The following is a 19,278-nucleotide window of genomic DNA, read 5'->3' on the forward strand; positions in this document are numbered from 1 at the left end:
TCTGTATTCAAATCTTTCCAAAGAAAGTCAATATAAAATGTGTGACACCACACACACACACACACACACACACACTCACTCATTCACACACTCACTCACTCACTCATACCTATATACAGGCACAAGCACTTAATCTGTCCCCTGCTTTTCCGGTGACCCAAGAGGCTGCCCCTGGGAGCCCGAGGGGCCCAAGACAAGCCCCTCCTTCCTCACAGTTCCTCATGATCTTGGGCAGAGGTTACATTATTCATACAACTATTCTGTTCAATAATGCCACAGGTCAATCATCACCTGTCACTGCCCGAAGACACTCCCTTTTCCCTCCACTGGGTGACAAGAGGACACGCCGTCAAACCAGAGCACAGTGAACCATACAAACAAATGACCTTTACTCTTAATCTAAACAAACGTGGGTTAAAACATTCTGGAAGGCAGCATCCTTTGATTTTTTCATCTTCTCAATTGCCCGATGCAGGTCCTGCTGTTGCACTGGCCGAATTTCATCTTCATCATGGCTAAAATCCAAACAAAACCCCAAAACATTCAGGTTGTGATGGAAGGGTGATATGAAAAGATGCCCAAAAGGCCCAATGCCATCCATCAGGCCTCTGCCCCAGGGGCACCTGGGTTGTGAGAGACCCAAGTGAGGCCACAAGTCTTCCCCACCACAAGGTTGGAAATTTAATTCACCCAAATGGAAATAAAATAAAATTCCAGTCAACAAGTCAAATCCATTGTTAACATGAAGATGTGTCTGAAATTTTAAAACATGTTGATGAAATTGAAAAGAATGTAGAATTCTGAATGTGGATTTCACTACTTACTGTTTGGAGTGGTTTTCTTTTTCTTTTTCTAGTTTAACCTAGGACAATTCTTAACGAGTAATTAAAGCTATTCTTAAAGTACAAGGCTTTCGTCTTGCTCATTATTTAATACTGAGAAAAGTACAACCTTGTACAAGGCTCCTGCAGGATAGGAATTATAGAGACATCAAGTCCACACCACAGCTGCTGAGGATTCAGCTACTCAGCACAATTACTGGATTAATCCAGCAAGAAATAAATGGCACTGATGCCTCCACTTGGGGGTTTCTCAGCAGTCGGGTCAATGGTGCCCAAGTTGATGTGTGCTAAACAACTGTTTGGGATGGGGCAGCTTTTGTGAACAGTCTTGGCTTTGGGGATCACAAAACAGAGTGACTGCATATGATCAGCAAATTGGGATCAGCTGGAATGACCCCAGATATTCTCCTTGAAGGGCTTGCATGTGGGGTTGGTGCTCTACAAGCAGGCCAGGATGGGGCAACTTAGCAGAGCCAAGCTCAGGGGATCCCTGGACATGATCCTGACTAGGAGTGAGTTGCCCTGATAAGCTCTGCACAAAACCAGTTTTCAAGCTCATAGTTACACTGAGTCCGCTACTGTGCTGAATTGGGGTACATATGGCAGTGAATCCTTTTTACCCCTATCCTCAGCATACCCCATAATCCATGGAGACAGCTGGGAAGATGATGAGGAATGATGATGGGACCTAGCTGGGACAGGCTTGCCCTCCTGTAGGCTGCCAGCGGAGAAGGGTCAGCTATTCTGAGCAGTCTCCAATCATTTTGTTAAAAAAAAAAAACAAAACAAAACTGCCTTTAGGTCAAACACAATAGAAGACTCAGTGAGAAGTTTGAAGCCTGCTCCACCCCCCACCTCACCACCATAATGGGGACTGTTAATGAAAGTGGCCTCAGCCTAGGGCTTCACAAAACTCGGAAAATGTGCGGGTCAGCACCCTGGCCACCAGACAGAACACCTAGTTCCCTGGCACTGAAGGTTCGGGGGCTTTATTTCCCTGCTGTACTGGCTTAAACCATCTCTCTCCAGGGCCTGACTCATCAGGTCACTCCTCGGTCCTGTGATTACCTGGCTCATGGCACCAAAGGCTTAGCCTAGCATTGCCCCCTCATCCTAACAGGCAGCTTGGTGGCCACATGTGCCAGCTCTCCAGGGGAATCTGTTCATGCTGCACATTTTGCTTAACAGAAGAGCCCCACTATGTACATGGTGAGCTAGCTGCTGCTCCTGAGTACCAGGCCGCTAGGGCCATGAGGCACCCACAAACACCTACCTTTCTTCTGAAGCAGAATTCACATATTCCCGGACACACAGGAGGGCAGCATCCCGACACATTTCTTTCAAATCACTTCCTGAGAACCCATCGGTTTCTTTGGCAACTTCTAGCAGGTCCACGTGCCTGTCCACCTGGATGGACCAAGGTAAAGAGGCCAATAAACAGATGGTGCTTTACAGGTGCTACTGGGGAGGATCATATTTGACAGAGCTTTGCTGTTTGTAGGAATGACTTAGTCTATCCATCAAGAACCTTCCCAAGCCTCAGAAGATTTTCTAACACAAAATTTAATGTTTTCTGAACAAACCTGGAATTGAGAAGAAGGATGGAGTGTGACAGGCATCTGGGTATGCTGGGATTTGTCTTTCTTTACCCAGCATGCCGCTGGTCCCATGACTGGCATCAAAACTCCAGCCTGCCTCTAAGGACAAGGTCAGCACCAGCTTCTCCTCCCACCAGGCCAACTCCCGCTGATCCGATCATGGAGCTGAAGCCTCTTCTCTGTATTCCAGTTTGGGATGAATTCTGATTGGTTCTGACATCGCCCAGAGGTCACCAGTGTGGGCACAGCCCTCTGCCAGTGCAGGCTGCCATCCCTCTGGGGTTTGCTAGATGACCTTCCAGAGTAACTTGGACAAAAAAGTCCTCCCTTGGAAGCCCTCCAGTGTCAGAACTGATGCCTATGTAAACTGTTAATAGAAGGAAATCTAGGAGATGGGGGCACTTCCTAGGGATCAGGAGAGAGGCCTGGTAGAGGGGCAAGGTTCCTCCAATATCTGAAAGCTTTGGAATGTAACTATCATTATCAGGGCAGTTAACACTCATACAGAGCTCTGAAGTTTATAAACAGTAATTAGTATTTCACGGGATCTCACTACAATCCTGGAGGTGGGTGCTATTATCATTCCTATTTTATAAATGAGGAAATGGATGCAGACAGAGGTTAAGTGACCTGCCCAGGGCCACAAAGCTATCAAATGCCTGAGGCAGGACTGGAATTTGGGTCCTACTGATTCCACGTCTAGCCATCTGCCTATCCCTCTAGCCATCTGCCTATCCACCGCCCCACTCAATGCCTCATCTAGCACAGGTTTTACAAGCTTTTGTACATGTGGAGAATCAAATTCAAGAGGAAAGGCAGCTCCATAGGATAGGATACCCTATCTCCATCCTGCTCTGGGGAAATCTGAGGGCAGGGCAAGGAGGCACAATTTCCCTGCCTCCCCCAATCAAAGCTTTGTTTAGGGGAATGAACACCTTGTTTAGAACAGCAGGACCTCGAGGACCCTTTCACAGTCTCCTATAAGTTACATCACTCCAACAGCCAGAGAGCCTACATACTGAAACCAAGGCATGAGAGTTCTGATGAGGGTTAAGTTACAGGGAAGAAGTCACTCCACTACATGGAGGGTTATACAGAGGAAAGGAGGACTGGGTAGGGCCACCACCAAGGAAGGACTACAGCCTGGGAATGCAGACATTTCAGAGAGATGGCTAAGAGCATCAGAGGGAGCCCAGGGTGCACTAAGGGGCAGCAAGCCATCCTGGAAGGGGCCCCTGGGCACAGGGAGGCATGAGGCCCAGACTCAGGCCCATCTCAGTCTCCTCATCCATCTTATGAGGGTACTGGACCAGACAACCAAGCAAGCCTTCTCTGCTGAGAGCAGAGCTGCCATCTCTACCACTGGGTCAGAGCTGGGGGACAGTGAGCTCCCATTTGTATCCATGACTTAGAAACTTTAACCCCATGGCTACCTTTGGCTCACCAACATATCCCTGAAGTCTGGGAGCATGGCCATGGCAACATCTTAAATGCTTTCTTGCTGGTATGAAAGACCTGTCTCTAAGTCAGGGGGCTGCTGCCTTCCTTCTTGGACTCCATTTTCCAAAGGCAGAATCTTTCTTTCTGGTCTCTGGGAGAAAGCAAGGGGTGACCACAGCTAATAAGTCAGAGACTCAGAGACCATGTTCTACAGCCTCTGATCAGATACCAAGGGAGATGTCATGCAGTGGCATCTGCTGGTCCAGGGCGTTTGCCACAGAATGGAGATGAGCCAGGCCAAAGTCCAGGTCAGACAGATTCCTCCCAAGGGCCTGATCTGCAGAGAACACCGTGTTGGCTGCACCAAGCCCCAGAGTAACACAGAAATCTAGAAGCACCAAAAAGTCTGGCCTAACCATCCACACAGCAAACACCCAGTAGACGAAGCCTGTCTATTGCCTGTGAGAGAAGCTTGTCTGTGAGTCTCTCCATCTGGGACAGTGAGGGTGGGCAAAGGGCCAGGACCCAAGCTGGATAAGGGGAGGACAGGCTGGACCAGGAAATTCAAAAGCTCTTTAATGACCTCAAGCCTCCCAAGGAAATATCAAGATATGGAATGCAACAATCTCTGTGGAATTCGCTTCACACAAGAGGGTGACAGAGAGGTATGTGGAAGGAGGCAGGAAGGCAGGAAGGCAGGGAGGAAGGAGGCAGGGAAGCAGGCCACCAACAATGGCTAGAAAGAATGAGAGTCACAGATGTCATTTAGGAGATGCAGGACAGGACAATCAGGTGGGTTGCCCACACAAGGATGGTGTGGGGTGACTGAGCAGCCCACCGATGTAGCCCAATGGTTTCTTCACCATATCCACACAGAGAAAAGAAAGTTGAGTGATCACTAGAATGAACTCAGAGGCAGCTGGCAAGAGTCACACTGGGAGACAGGGGTGGATGAGCTGCAATTAGCATGTTGGAAGGGAACTTCCCACATCTGAATGAGAGCTGGGACACATCTGGTACCATTTTGTGCCCTCCCCTCCTGGCTTGGCCTTGGCAGGGGCCCCCCTCCCTTCTGCTCCACCAAGCCCTGGGTATGATGGAATACCTAAGCACACACAAGGAGGAATAAACCCTGGCCTGGAGGGGACTGGCAGACATGGGAGGAGCAAGAGTCAAATCCACCATGAATCAAAGCACTTATTAATACTCCAGCGACCTATAACAGGAAAAAATCAGTCTCATTACTGACCGAATTCATCAAGCACCTCCAGAATTCCAGAAATGGTCCAAGAGCTGGCCATGGCAATACTTCTGGAATAAGGATAGAGCCTCCAAGGTTTCTAAGGAAAAACATATATTTGGATGGAGCTAATCCAATATATCAGTTTAAAGAAAATGGTTTTTTTACTTTATAATCACAGTTCAAAGGTGAGCCAGGTAGAAACCTGAATTTGTAGCTTTGGTTGGAAACTTTGAGAAGGAAAATGATCTCAAGGGTTTTGTTTTGTTTTTTTAAGGTTACTCTTAAAAATTTGTTTGAACAATAACTAAATACTTATAAAAATATGACTGTAGCATGCTGAGAGGCTATCTTGCCTCCCCACCAAATACCTAGCAGTGAAGAAAAAGCATTAGAAAATATCACAGAAAGCTGATTCTTCTCTTAGATGAGAAATATATGCAAAATGTGAGTCAGTTTACATCCCCAAAGCACCATGTCACTATGGGAGATGTGGGCAGCTGGCCTTCAGGCTCCTGGAACAATTAGGGCCAACATGCTGCGGCTCTAATCTGGCCTGGGCACATCAGATAACAGTGAGAAGCTGCCCGCCCACGTGGTAAACTCTTAAGCAGAGGTGTGACTATCTTGTATCATGAAGTTGGGATCACAGGAGCTTATCTTTTGTACTCCTACAGGTCAAAAACAAGAGATGGTTGGGATTCTCAGTTCCTCCACAAATGGAATCACACTGAGCAAAGTGGGCAGTGCTTCCACTGGACCTTGTGAAAGCCCTCCAGAAGGGGCAGAGAGTGGGGGCCGTCAGCCAGGTGGGGTCAGCAACGTCGATCCCCCGTTTTGCCAGTAGTGGCTAGGGTAGGCAACACAACACAACACAACTCTCTGTGTACCTTCAAATAGAAAGGTCAGCCAATTCGGGCACCAGTCTGGGTTCTATAAATGTGGAACACCTTCACTCTCCTGCTTTCCTCTCAATTATGTCTCCTTATTGAAGGATGTGAACATAAGCCATCAACATGATGCTATCAGGAAGAAATCCTCAGATTCACACAAGGTGAACCACTCTTCCTCATCCCTTCCCTACAGTTCCTAAATCACTCTTCCTGCCAAAGCCCTTAGACCCTATGACCTGCCAAGACCCCCAAAGCATGTTCCCCACCACCGCTAATGTCTGTATTGTGATCCTCACTTTAGAGGGTAATGAGGGCCCAGCGAGGGAAAGGATTTGACCAGGATCACACACTATTAAGAGCTGAATGTGAACCCGAGTCGTCCTGACTCCACATTCCCTGCTCGCTCCACAGTACCATCATCTCTCCTTTAGTACTAAAGCAGGTTCACCTAATGCTCCAATTATGATGGGGGTGGCATCCAAGCCATGATAGCATTGGTGCAGGATTGCCACTCCTCTGTAGCTAGACTATTACAAGAGCTTCTGGGGGTGGGGATGACAAGGCCAGAATTTTATTCCTGGATATGCAGCCAGGACGTGTCAGAGACAAGACTTGAGCCCCCTGCCCTGTGGTCACAGATGCTTCTGCCGAAACACATTCCTGGAACACATTGGCACCACCCACTCCTGATTCACAGCCATGAGCTAGAGAACAAAAGCCCTTGTTGGCCTTCCTTTTGGGCCCTCTCTAGCCACCGGCCTCTCGAGGCTTTCAAGGACCTTAAGGGGTTCAAAATAAAGGTAACTGGGGCTTGATCCCAAACCCTTTTAGATTCTGGGTGGCAATCTACACAACCACCAAAGCCAGTTCCTGTAAAGAAGAGGAGGTTGGAATTTATATAGAAAACCCTCAAGCAGACAACCTTTAAGAGAACTGTCATCAAGGTCTGTGATCTCTACAAATAAAATCCTATCATGGCCCATAAAAAAGAGAACACTTTTCTACTTACATTTTCATTCTTCAAAATCAGCTTCAGGATGGCCTCCCTCTGTTTTAAAGCCTGGTAACAGAAACAGGATAATTCTATCACCGTATTTTATAAAGCATGAGCTATTCTAACATTCTTTTCTTTCCTCCCAATATCCTGTGATTTGGACCTTACTAATTAGCACCTCAAAAAGGTGCATCCCAGGAAAAAGATGAAATTTAAATCTGCTTTAGCTGGAACCAACCACCAGCTGAAGTAAGCTCTGGCAATGTCCAAGCTAAAAACTCCATTCCCCTTGAAAATTGGTTCCAAGTCTGTGGGCTGAGGACTCAAAGGGAGCCCAGAGCTACTGTATGTCCAGATGTGCCCCAAACATCATTCTGACCTTTATCTAAAACCAACGAAGTACGCCAAAGTATGTCACCTCAGGATGACAGGACTGAATCACTGGATGGTCTGACTTACAGCTTTGTGTCAGCATGTCTTCCACATGTATGTGCAGCCATATTGGGGACTTTTGGGGACTTACTAACAGTACAATATAAGGGCGTCTTTGAAGTATGATGATGTTAAAATGGGGTCCTCATTCTAAAAAGGAGGGGAACCACGGCTTGAAACTTCTGAAAGCAAGCCTTTCACTGAGGAAGCCTCTGTCATCTCACTTCCAAATCCTTAATCATTAAAAGAGCAGCAAAAATCCCCTGACCTCCCCCATCTGAGTCCACAGCACCCAGGCCACCATCCTGACCTGAATCTTCTCTTTATAGCACTACAGCAGTGTTTGTGTAGAAATCGATGGAGGATTTTGTATCTCAACAATGTCAATTATTAGAAGGAAATTATCTATTACCTCCACCTGTACAGCATCTGGCAGAACCAGGGAGCACAAATGGTTTTTTCTTAGTAATAATTTATTTCTTACCCTCATTATCACTGAGGACAGAACTACTTGCAATGAATATGAAATCAAACAAGCTATTAAAACTACCTATTATACCTGCACTTTGGGTCTGTTCAGGAAGGCAGCTAAGAACTCAGATTGGAGTCTAAGTAGAAAAAAAAAAAAAACCTTTGGCTCCGGGAGGGGTTTTTAAATACATTTACTCAACCACTTTTATGTCCTACTTATGAACTAAGAATATACTTAACGACCTTGCTTAAATAGGAAATGGACCCAAGAATTCACTGGGAAAATGATGGAACCTCCAGGAAGGCCCTCCAAGGATCACCTATGAAAAGAGGGCTTTTGGTCAACGTCCCAAACTGGTTTTTGGATCTCGCTCTCAAAGCCTTAAAACACAATTTGTGACCGCCCCCACGTTTTCTTCTCTGCTCATGTGGAGCCAAGGGCTTTCCACTGCTGCTTTCAAAGGGCTGTTTTCTTTGGGAACCAAGAGCTCGTTCAAATAGAAGAGAGGAAAGTTTCATGTTTTTTGTAGCACTGAAACCAGGAGTGAATGCTTAGGAATTTCAGACAGCCAGAGTGGATTAAAATAAATTCTCAAGCTTTAAAAATGGCTCCAATTAATGAGTCAAATCAAGTTCCTACCCACCTTCCTCACCCTGAAAAAACTTGCTCAGGAGTTTAAAAAGGTGAGGGGGTCAAGAAGAGTTTCATCAATGGAACGGTCAATTTTCTTTCCTACCCCCTCCCCACAGTAATTAAAAGATGAAAGTTGAAGAAAACTCTATTTCTAGTTTCTTCAAAGTTTAGATAAGGTTAATCTGTGTGAATCTGTTGACTTTGACTACTCTAAAGGGAAAGGAGTGTGTTGCCACTACCTGTTGGTCCCCCATCCTCGAAGCTCTGCCACAATGACTCCTAGTAGCTCTCTGTCAGCTAATCAACCCCATTCTGTCACTCTCTCCTAGGTCAAATCTCACCCATCTGACTGCCCCTACCCCTCAATGGGTCCCCAGGGCTGCTCCATAGGGAAGCATACTTGGCAGATCATGGACTATCAGTTACTTGTCCTCCTTCTTGTTTACAGAACAGACAGGCCCCTGCAGAAGCTTTTTTCTGCATGAGGACAGGGGCCAGACCTTGAGGCAACACCTCAAAGATGAGCCTGAGAGTCCCTCAGTCACTGTCTGTCATAGACCTCCTGACCATCAGGGAGCTGCCTCACTCCATGGCTAGAGAAAATGGGGCAGTCAAAGAGGACAAGAGAATGAGGAACATGCCATGTTCCAATGAACATCTCAGACAGAGCTGCCTATACTATGGATGAGCACCTGGCAGGTGTCAACTCTGCATCTGCCCAGCTGCTGGCAGTGAGATCTAAGAGGGGCAATACTTAAGCTGCAGAATCACTGCATCTTCTCATGATGCCTAAACATTTTGTAGCAGAAAAGAAAACAAAGAAATGCCCATCAGCTGAAAGCTGGAGGAACAAGCCGTGGGACCTAAAGGACACGGAGCCATCTTGATGCATCACAGACCCAATGATGCTGAAGACCAGAGGAGCTGAGGTAGAGTGAATCAAGCGATGAGGAGGAGGAGAAAGAGAGGATGGGTTGGGGGATGCTTGCCTCCCTCTTGCTGCCTGGACTTTCCTGAGTCCCTGAGATGGAGCTCAGTGGGCTGGGGCATGAGCCCCAGCAAAGAACAAGTGGTGCCAGGCCACAAAAAGGCTCCTGGCCTCCGTGCCACTCCCAACACTTACTGGTTGGTTGATGTGAAATCTCGTAGGCATTCTTCTCATGATCGCTGAATCAAGATCCTGAGGACGGTTGGTGGCTCCCATCACTATGACCTAAATATGTAAAAGGGAAAAAGTATTAAATATACTAATAACATCTCTTCTACATCATCATTACCAGAAAATGGAGGCTCTACTAAATCTTCCTGGAATTTAAATCTCCATGCAGGCTGATATTTCTTTTAAAAGAAATATTAAGTCCAAGGGGTAAGATAAAGATGAGTGTTTTAGCCTATGGAGCATTCCTGCTCTAAGTTTGCAGTGACTTAGGGATGTCATTGGAGGGTGCAAGCCACTTAAAGGATGGGGTTGGACTCAACACTCTGTAGGTGCCCAAGAAACTGGCCAACTGGGCAACCTGGGTTGGCTGAAACAGCCTGAAAGCAGTGGCGAGACAGGAGTACAGCATTACCCTTACTCCTGAGAATGAGGGGACCCTGCAGGATTTGACTCAAGTTCTCCCCATCACCATCATAGCTGTGGACAGATGCTCACTATGACACGGCTGCACCAGCTCTGAGATGATCTTTGAGTCTGTGCCACAGCCAATTGGGGGCTCGCACAGGAGTCAGTCCTTAGGCCCCTGCTCCCTCATTTTAAAAGAGCAGGAAAAGTAAAGAAGAACTAACACAACCCTGTGCAAGCTTCTGAGAACACTGGGGTCTTGCTATCTTCATCACTATCAAAGCATGGCAAGGCCTCATTTTAGAACCAACTCTATGGGAATTCCACAAAAACATCATCTCTGTCATTTCAAGAGAGGGCCTCTGGGACTGCTGGCATTTCAGAAACCAAAGGTAAACTGGTCCTTCTCATAGCACACTTAAGTTCCTGAGTCTGAGCCCCTTGGTCTCCTGAGCCCAGCAGTCCAGCTCATCACCTTCCAGGAGCTGAGTGAGGCTGCCACCTAGAGGGAAAAGAGGAGCTCAGTGTCTATGTTAAGCAAAGTCCCTCTCTAAGGGCACTTCCTTTTCCCTGCTCAGAGCATCAGAATAAGAACAGTTACTCTTTTATCGCTTTAATTTTAAAAGAAAACAAAACCAATAAATAGAAGGGATTCATTAACACAGCTGTTTCAACCAGCTGACTGTCCCATTATCGAAGGAAAGGTTTCAATGGAACCTCGCTGGCAGAGCCCTGCTCTTTAGAGGCCTTCACAAAGATGTTCAGTCTCAGCTGTGATCTGACTCAACACTATGAATGCGAGTTATGTTGAAAAGGAAAAGAAAGGGGGCAAAACTACTTCTTTACTAAGGAGATGAAAGCTTACTTAGAAAACCTGCAAGAATCAACAAACGAATCAAGAAATAAAAGCTTTAGTAAGCAGCAGGAATGCAAAATAATCGTAAATCATCAGTTTTTCTTAATGATACTAAAAAAACCCCCAAAAAAACCTAAATTAAGAGACAGATAAAATCCACTTAAAATAACAACAAAATGCATTAAATTTCTGGGAACTAAGGTACAAAGAAAATAAGAACTTCCATAAATACTGCCAGAAAATAATTTTCATAGAAATAAAGTTAATAACTGGAGAGATCTTTACTCTTCATGGTTGGGCCATGCCAATACAATAAAAATGAGACTATGCGAATTAATCTTCAGAGCCAAACAAATTACAAATGGCTGCTTCACAGAAATAGACAAAATAAAATACATATTAGGAAGAACAAAAGGGTGGAGAAATCAAGGGAAATAATAAAAAAAGAGTAGTCTTGAAGCAGGCTTGGTGTTCCCTGATCTAAAGCAGAAATGCAAAGTATTATTGCCCAAACTACCTGGTAATAAATACGTAAAAAAAGAGAAGAATGGACAGATGAAATAAAGACCAAGAAGACAACACACAGAAATCTATGGAGCCTCACAGAATAAACTCAAGAATTCAAACTACGAGGGAAAATTTCCTATTCCTAGGAAAATGAGAAAGCAGATGAACTGGCCAATCACAGCAAGTCTGGATCATGATCCCAAATGCAGGGTCAATCTCAATATGGAGCCTCTCCACAGACATCAGAGGGAAATGGACTGTTTCCACAAGTGGATATTAGGCAGGAAGGACTGGGTCCTATCAACTCCAACACTCTGAAGATCAACAAAAACAGAAGAAGCCCCAGCCAACCAGAAGGCTCACACACATCCTCTCTGAAGAGGCAAAGGTGGGAGGGGGAACCAGGCTGGGGTTAAGCATGTTAACAGGGCACTCGGGTCAGTGGGTGTCCATGAAAAGTGCCAGCAGAAAGACCATCAGGTAAGAAAGCATTATGCCACACCTGCCAGGTGCCAGGCACTGTGCCAAGCGTGGGGAGCTCCTGGAGCCCACAGTCTGATGGGGAGAGAACATGCAAATGCTGGATAAGCAAGATGTGGTCAGGATGACCTAGGGGTGACCAACAGAGGGAAGACCCTGGCAGTGAAGGGGATCAGATAAGGCTTCTTGCAGAACAGAAGAGCAGCTTATGTCCCAACAACTCTCTAAGATACTCAAATCAAACTAGTGTGTACAGAGCGACGTCAGGCAAAGGTGGGCATGGAGAGAACATGGAAAATGCTTCAGGAGTTGGAAAGGGAAGGGCAAAGGCTTGGAGGAACACAGGGAGACCCAAAGCACAAAGGACTGACCAATTCCCAGTAATGACTGACTGACCTGCAAGAGGCCCAAAAACTTCGTCAAGGAACTCTTATGCATGAAAAGGAAGGGGGGCAGCTTGAAGGGCCAAAAAGACAGTTCCATGGGCCCCAGCAAAAGCTGAGAAGGGCTCAAAGGCAGCTTCCAGGGTCAGGCTGATCCTCTAGGAAAAAAGATAAAGAAGGACAGGGCCAAAGACTGGAGAAGAGGAGAAGGTGAGGGTGGGTCCCACTGAAATTAGAAACCCCTCCAAAGAGCGAAAATTGGTTCAGTTAGGAAGACCTTCAGATGCCTTTATGAGACTGTCTCTTGGCTGTGCTGTATTTCCCACCCAAACAACTGAATTATATTTAAGGATTCTCCTCCCCCTGCACATGTCCATCTATATTGCCTATAGAATATAATGGAAGACAACAGGCAGATTTGTTTTCCTAAAAAACAAACAAAACCAAAATTGGTTCCCTTTTATATTTTCGAGGGTAGGGAGAGAGAAGGAAAGAAAAAATACTGGGGAAAGGTGAATAGGGAGATGGCGAGTCAAAAGTACAGAGGAATTTTGGAAGGAAACAGAGCAGATGGAAAAAAATCAGTAAGATGAATAAGTAGCAGCAGAAGGAGGTAAAAGAAAAAAAAAAACCAGGTAAGAAGGCCAGTCCTTAAAGGGCCTGGCATAACTGGTCACTTCATTCCTTTATAAACTATGGTTTTGAAAATCCCTGGAAGACACTTCTACCTGCTGCTTCTACCTACTTGAAACAAATGCAATTCATTCATATTTTGTGAAAAAGGGTCACTCTGAAGAATCAAACCCAACTGCCAGTAAACACATGCTCTAAGAAATACTGAGAACCAATCCTTTCTGACAGCCGCAGCCCCTCCCCTACCTGACAGCTGTAGTCTGTGTCCAGCCCATCCCAGAGGCTCATGAACTGAGCTTTCATCATGGCAGTAGCTTCATGATCTGAACTTGATCGGTTTCGGAGGAAAGAGTCTAGAAGGAAGAGAAGAACATGTTCATCTTAGAAATACAGAACTCGTTCCTGACTCATTATGAATCTGACTCAAACCTAGAATGGCATGGGAAAACTCCCTTATGGGAGGGAGGAGACGTGAGCTCTCACTCTGCCCTGAACACTCCACAGGCCAATCACTCCACCTCAAGATCCTCAGTTGTCGTCATCTGTGAAATGAAATGAATACCATGTGTATGAAGCAATCCATAGGACTATTGCAAGGAAGGCCCTTTGTAAACTACTAGATGCTGTAAAAAATGCATTTTAAAAATCATTCAATAGTCATTGGAGAATTAAAGGGAAAAAGTCATCCAACTATGCTTTGTCAATGATTTATTAATGCCTACAAATGACCAGGGAGCCCATTTATAGCCATCCTACCTCCTCCTCAACCATCAGCAAGGGCTAAGAGCCCTCAGGAAAACTCCACCAGTGTGGTCCAGGGCTCTTCCCCTCAAATCTTTAAATACATAAAACAGAGGATTACAAAGTAAACCATGAAAATATGAACAAATCCTAAAGGGCTGGGGGGCTAAGGGGAAGGCTTCAGGGGAGGTGACTATATACCCTTGACCTTATTTTCCCAAGATTTTTTCCTTGACTGTTTCCCATTCAAGATTAGGACTTTGCTTTTTTACCCACATTTACTGATTTTTGCTAACAAATGGAAATCCTTGATCTTTAAATATAATGCACCAAGCTTTACCTCATGAACCTGAGAGAGAAAGGGTGACAGATGAGACACGACTAAACGACCATAATGCAACAGTGAGCAATGGAATAAGCCATTACACCCCCAGTCCTCGTGATGGTTGCTAAAGATTTTCATTATTAAAAATACATTATTGAAATGCATGAAAAAATGCTCTAAATCACTAATAATTAGAGAAATGCAAATTAAAGGAACTTTGAGGTGCTGCCTCACAACCACCCTCAGTCAGATTGGTAACAAGACGGAAAAAGAAAATGAAAATGTTGGAGGGGATGTGGAAAAAGCCTGGTACAGTTATGAACTGATCCAACCATTCTGGGGAACACCTGGGAACTACACCCAAAGGCCAACAAAACTGCGTATAGCCTTTGACTCAACAATGCCACTACCAGGTTAGTAACCCAAAGAGATCAAAGAAAAAGACTCACATATAAAAAAAATTTATAGCAGCTCCTTTTATGGTGGCAAAGACTGGAGATCAAGGGGATGTTTATCAACTGTGGAATGGCTGAACAAGTTGTGGTAGAAGACTGTGATGCAATGCTATTGTGCTATAAGAAATGACAAACAGGATGGTCTCAGAAAAACTTGGGAAGATTTATATGAACTGATGCAAAGTGAAGTAAGCAGAACCAGATCATCACACACAGTAACAGCAACATTGCAAAGATGATGTGAAAGACTTAGTGACTCTGATCAATACAATGATCCAATGAAAAATGTTCTCCACCTCCAGAGAGAGAACTGATCAACTCTGAGGGCAGACTGAGGTATACTTTCTTATCTTTATTTTTCTTGGGTTTTATTTTGGGGGGGGAGGGGGAAGGCAGGGAGGCAACATGGCTAATGTAGAAATGTTTTGCATGATTTCATGAGTGTAACTGGTATCACATTATTTGCCTTCTCAATGAGTGAGGGAGGGGTTAGAAAAAGAGAATTTAGAACTCAAAAATTTAGAAAAATGTTAAAAATAAATTAATAATTTTTGAAAAAAATGAAAATGATTATTTCAGAGAAAACTAGGAAGACCTGAATGAAATGATTTTGAGGGCAGTGAACAGAACCAGGAAATCAAGTCATATGATATTGTAAAGACAAACAACTTTTAAAGATATAAGAACTCTTATCTATGCAATGACCAAACACAATTCCAGAGGATTCATGATGAAACATGCCTCTCACCTTCTAACAGGGAGGTAATGGACTCAGTGTATATTAAGACATACTAACTATTGAAATAGATGATGCCAAATTTGTTTGACTCGACCATACATATTCATTATAACAGTTTACATTTTTCTCCTTTTTTCAGTAGGGAGGGGGGAGACAGAAGGAGGAGAAGGTGGGTTGGTGTTCTTTGAAAGTAAAATTAAATTTACAAAAAGTCAGCTCCTTGAAGGGGAAAAAAAGAAAAAGAAAAGGAGACCCTGCTCATGAGCTTCTAAAGTGTACATGCACTTAAATCCTAAGTAGGACAAAGTAAAGCAAATTTTGAATTTCCATGAAAGTAATTCCAAGAAATTCAAAGGTAGTTTGAGTGAAATGTTTTAACAACCCCAGATGGCATGGGGGGCCACCACTGTAGAAGCCCCTTTCACTACAGCCAGCTTCAAGCTTCCCAGACCCCAGAGGGGAAGGCACTGACTTACTCCCATGAACATGAAGTCTAGAGAATGCAGAAGTACAACTTGACCTTGGGTCTTCTGGTCTTTAAGGCCAGCGTGGTTTCCACTACACTGCCCTGACATTCTATTGCTCCTAAACTAATTTGGAAGTGACTATGACCATATACCTAAGATCTCTTTGCTTTTCTAAGCTTTGCCATTCTGACCAGCAATGTCCTTTCCCACCCTCCCTGCTAAGTGTTACAGAGTTTAGTTCCACTCTTTGAGGGGGCAGTCATGATCAGGTGGTAGTGGGGCTTGGAATTCCGTATCAGAATCAGTAAGGATACCAATGTCTTCTAGGCTCCAGGGATCCTACTGAACAGGCTGGCTTTTAAATCAGAAATTTAGTGTTATCAATGCAGTGATTTGACTTTCCCATAGGTAATAATGGACAGCAGGCTAGAAACAGGCCAGAGAGCTGTGAGAAACTCAACTACACCAAAGTGACAAGCATAGGCATGAAGGGAGATCCAGAAGAAGCAGAAGCCAGCACTCTCAGAACATCTGGCGCCACTGAGGGCAGGGAGGAGTAGTCTTAGGGTACTTAGTTGTTGCAGCACTGGGTATCAAACCGCCTCTCAGAACCACCCTGAGCCAGATAAAGTTCGATTCCACCCAATCCACTCTGATCAAGGCAGGAAATGCAACAATTTTTTTAAAAAAGAAGGCCATCTGCACAGTAACCACAGTTATGGTGTTTAAAGAGGAAGCTTCAGTTACCTGGTAAATTCTCTGACCCAGAAAACTTTTATTCCCTGATGAGAAGGGAAATGAGGTGTGATTTGCTTTTTAAGAATAGAAGACAGAAGTAAGGAAATCATAATTAAAAAACCTCTGTCCTCATGTTAACACAGATTTTTTAAAAAAAATTTTCCAAGCTACACCTTACAAAAGTTTTCTGGATACGAAAAATATTAACATTAAAAAGATAGAACATAACATTTTAAAATCCTATTGAACTTTAAAGTGGGCAGACATTTCACCATCCTTCACCATCTGCATTCTCTAGCAAATACAAATGTCCAATCTGTTTATGACTGCTTTTTTGGTAACCCAGAGAAGGTAGCTGTACCTATTTCATCGATGAAGATGATGGAAGGCTGGAGCTTAATAGCAAGGGAGAACACGGCAGCAGCCAGCTTCTGAGACTCTCCGTACCACTTATCCGTCAGGGTGGAAGGCTGAAGGTTAATGAATCGGCACCCTGCCTCTTTGGCAGTAGCCTTGGCAATCAGAGTCTTACCACAGCCTGGAGGTCCATAGAGAAGAACTCCTGAAAAAGGAACACACAGAGAGTTACGATCTGTCTGTCCTGAAAAGCATCCAACATAGGCTTCCTCCACGTGCCGTCCAACAGTTACTGCTAGTCACCCAGGGTCTCGATGACCAACAACAGTCCAAGTCTGCTTTTACCCACTTGCATCGTGGCATGTGAAGCGTCACTATATATTTCCACTGCTAGAAATTAAGACAAAACACTAATGTAAAGTTTTCAAGTAGATTTAAGTGGTGTGTTTGTCTATGTTTAAGTAAACACACATACTATCTCTATGTGCCCATTCATGAAACTTCTCTTCAAGGAGATACAATAACTGTTCTGAACCCTTTGGATGAAGTGGGTCATTCTGTACAGCTGACGCTGGTACCAATCAGTGGGCTAGATGACAACTAACATTACCCCACATCAATGCCCATCGATATATTCCAGCCGATACACTGAAACCAACACCAGGTCACAGGTCACAGGTATTCTGGTGACCCAGAAGAGATGTAAAGAGAGTCTTCAGAAGGACAATGATCAACAGAGCCTTTGGACATGCTCTAAGAGGCTTCTCTATGTGCTGCAGAGAGTAGGGTCTTTTCCAATACAGACTATGACCTTTTCTCTACAAAGGCAATGTTACTTAGAAATTCTAAGGGCATACCCTATCCTATCCAACAGGAGTTGGCAAAACTGACTTCTGAATGCAATGTAAGACCCTTTGTGGATTTCCTTATTCCAATTAGTGTAAAATCTTTCAGCATCCACAGGAACTGTCCTCCTCCATGGGATGAACCCTCCAATAACACAGATTTTAACCCATCCATGTCTACCTATCCTGTGGACCCTTCTCCAATGTCATCCCATGGGCTCATTAGAGTTGCCAACATGCCAGGGACTTTCTCAATTCCTTTTGACTTCCTAAGAACACCATGACAGCATGAGGGCTATCCAGTAGATTCCTCTGAGTTCTCTGATGATATCCTTCATGATACATTTCCTTATGTAACAGGACATTTGCAATGTGTTACAGCTCATTCGTGCCCACCACACACTTTCCCACCACACCTTTCAGGAGTACATCATCATTGGAAGAATACTGGTGTTAAAAAGATGGCCTCTTTTCTTAGGAAAAAGCTGGGGGTCAACAAAAGAACAGTCCTCTCTCCTCCTCACCATCCATTTACAGCTCTGATGTATGAGCACCATAGGTGGTCCATTCAGTGCTCATAGTCTATCCAATCAGCACTCTTCATCCATCTGTTTCTCCTTGTGTGAGATCTCAATTATCTTGAGTGATTATCTAACTGAGGAGGCTCTGCTCCCTAAGTCATGAGGCAGAATCACATCATCCAAAGAAGTATCTGGAAGATCCTGCCATCTGAAAACTCTCTTGCACTTGGTGGTTTCTGGGCAGACTAGAGCTGGAAGGCATGTCCAAGGTTGGTTTGTCCTAGCCCCTCAGTTTCAGGGAATTCAGTGACAGAGAGAGGTCTTGAGCTAGGTCTCCAGCACAAGGCTGCCTGCTGCTCTACATGTAGGGTCTGATGTTAATGCTCATCCTCATCCTCTGTGATACCTTCTAAGGAATACTGTCAACTGGTGACATAGGCATTGGGAGATACTTTGCTTAATTAAGGAAGGGCTTCAAGATGGAATTTTTCTCTAATAAATCAAATGTCTTTATGAAGTCCACCAACAAAGGGCATCCTGATCCTCGTTTTCTGAATCGTTCATCGCTTATGTGGTAAAGAGGATGAGTGCTGAGACACAGACTGTGAAAGATGGGTGGTTCTTTGCTAACACCCTCCTCAAGGACACTCACAATGCATGTGTGCACACCTCTTGAAAACCCTATACATGGAGGAGAAGGCATATGAGCAGGCAGCTACCAACCTTCTCCTGGTCTTTTCCCCAATCATATATTTCTTTGATGATGACCTTTATACTCCTTGTGCTAAACTTTTCATTTGTAATGGAGCACAGCTTGCTTATGCCTACCATATCTGGTGCCCCACTGCCCTCTGGAGTACTCCAGCCTTTACTATTTTCCCCTCCCTTCAGACCCACTGAGAATTGATCCTTTAAGCCCTCCCAAGCATGCCCGCCCTTCAGCCTGGCCCTCTTCTCTACAGACTTCTTCTCCTGGATCTATTTTCCAGGTCAGTTGTTTTTCCAATAAGATATTTCACATTATCTTCCATTTTTTCATTCTTTTGGTTTTGTTTTGTGATTTCTTGGTTGCTCATAAAGTCATTAGCTTCCATCGGCTCCATTCTAATTTTGAAAGAACTAT

General features: G+C 44.6%; 1 protein-coding gene across 7 annotated transcripts in view; it reads right to left on the reverse strand.

The window, feature by feature from the left end:
• Positions 1-365: 365 nt before the first annotated feature.
• Positions 366-19,278, reverse strand: part of ATAD1 (ATPase family AAA domain containing 1) — a 62,001-nt gene continuing 43,088 nt past the window's right edge. For 3 of the 7 annotated variants that reach the window (XM_072628947.1, XM_072628946.1, XM_072628945.1), the window contains 6 exons: positions 16,794-16,994; positions 13,214-13,320; positions 9,668-9,757; positions 7,023-7,073; positions 5,130-5,220; positions 2,177-4,268 (listed from right to left, as the gene is read on the reverse strand). In XM_072628947.1, the coding sequence (XP_072485048.1) occupies positions 4,102-4,268; positions 5,130-5,220; positions 7,023-7,073; positions 9,668-9,757; positions 13,214-13,320; positions 16,794-16,994 (707 nt within the window). In that variant the 3' untranslated portion in view covers positions 2,177-4,101. Of the gene's footprint in view, positions 516-2,115; positions 4,269-5,129; positions 5,221-7,022; positions 7,074-9,667; positions 9,758-13,213; positions 13,321-16,793; positions 16,995-19,278 lie in introns of those variants that run through there. The other 4 variants (XR_011971641.1, XR_011971640.1, XM_072628948.1 and 1 more) reach the window with 2 other exon arrangements.

Source organism: Notamacropus eugenii, chromosome 1, assembly GCF_028372415.1.
Source record: "Notamacropus eugenii isolate mMacEug1 chromosome 1, mMacEug1.pri_v2, whole genome shotgun sequence".
Taxonomy (NCBI): Eukaryota; Metazoa; Chordata; class Mammalia; order Diprotodontia; family Macropodidae; genus Notamacropus; species Notamacropus eugenii.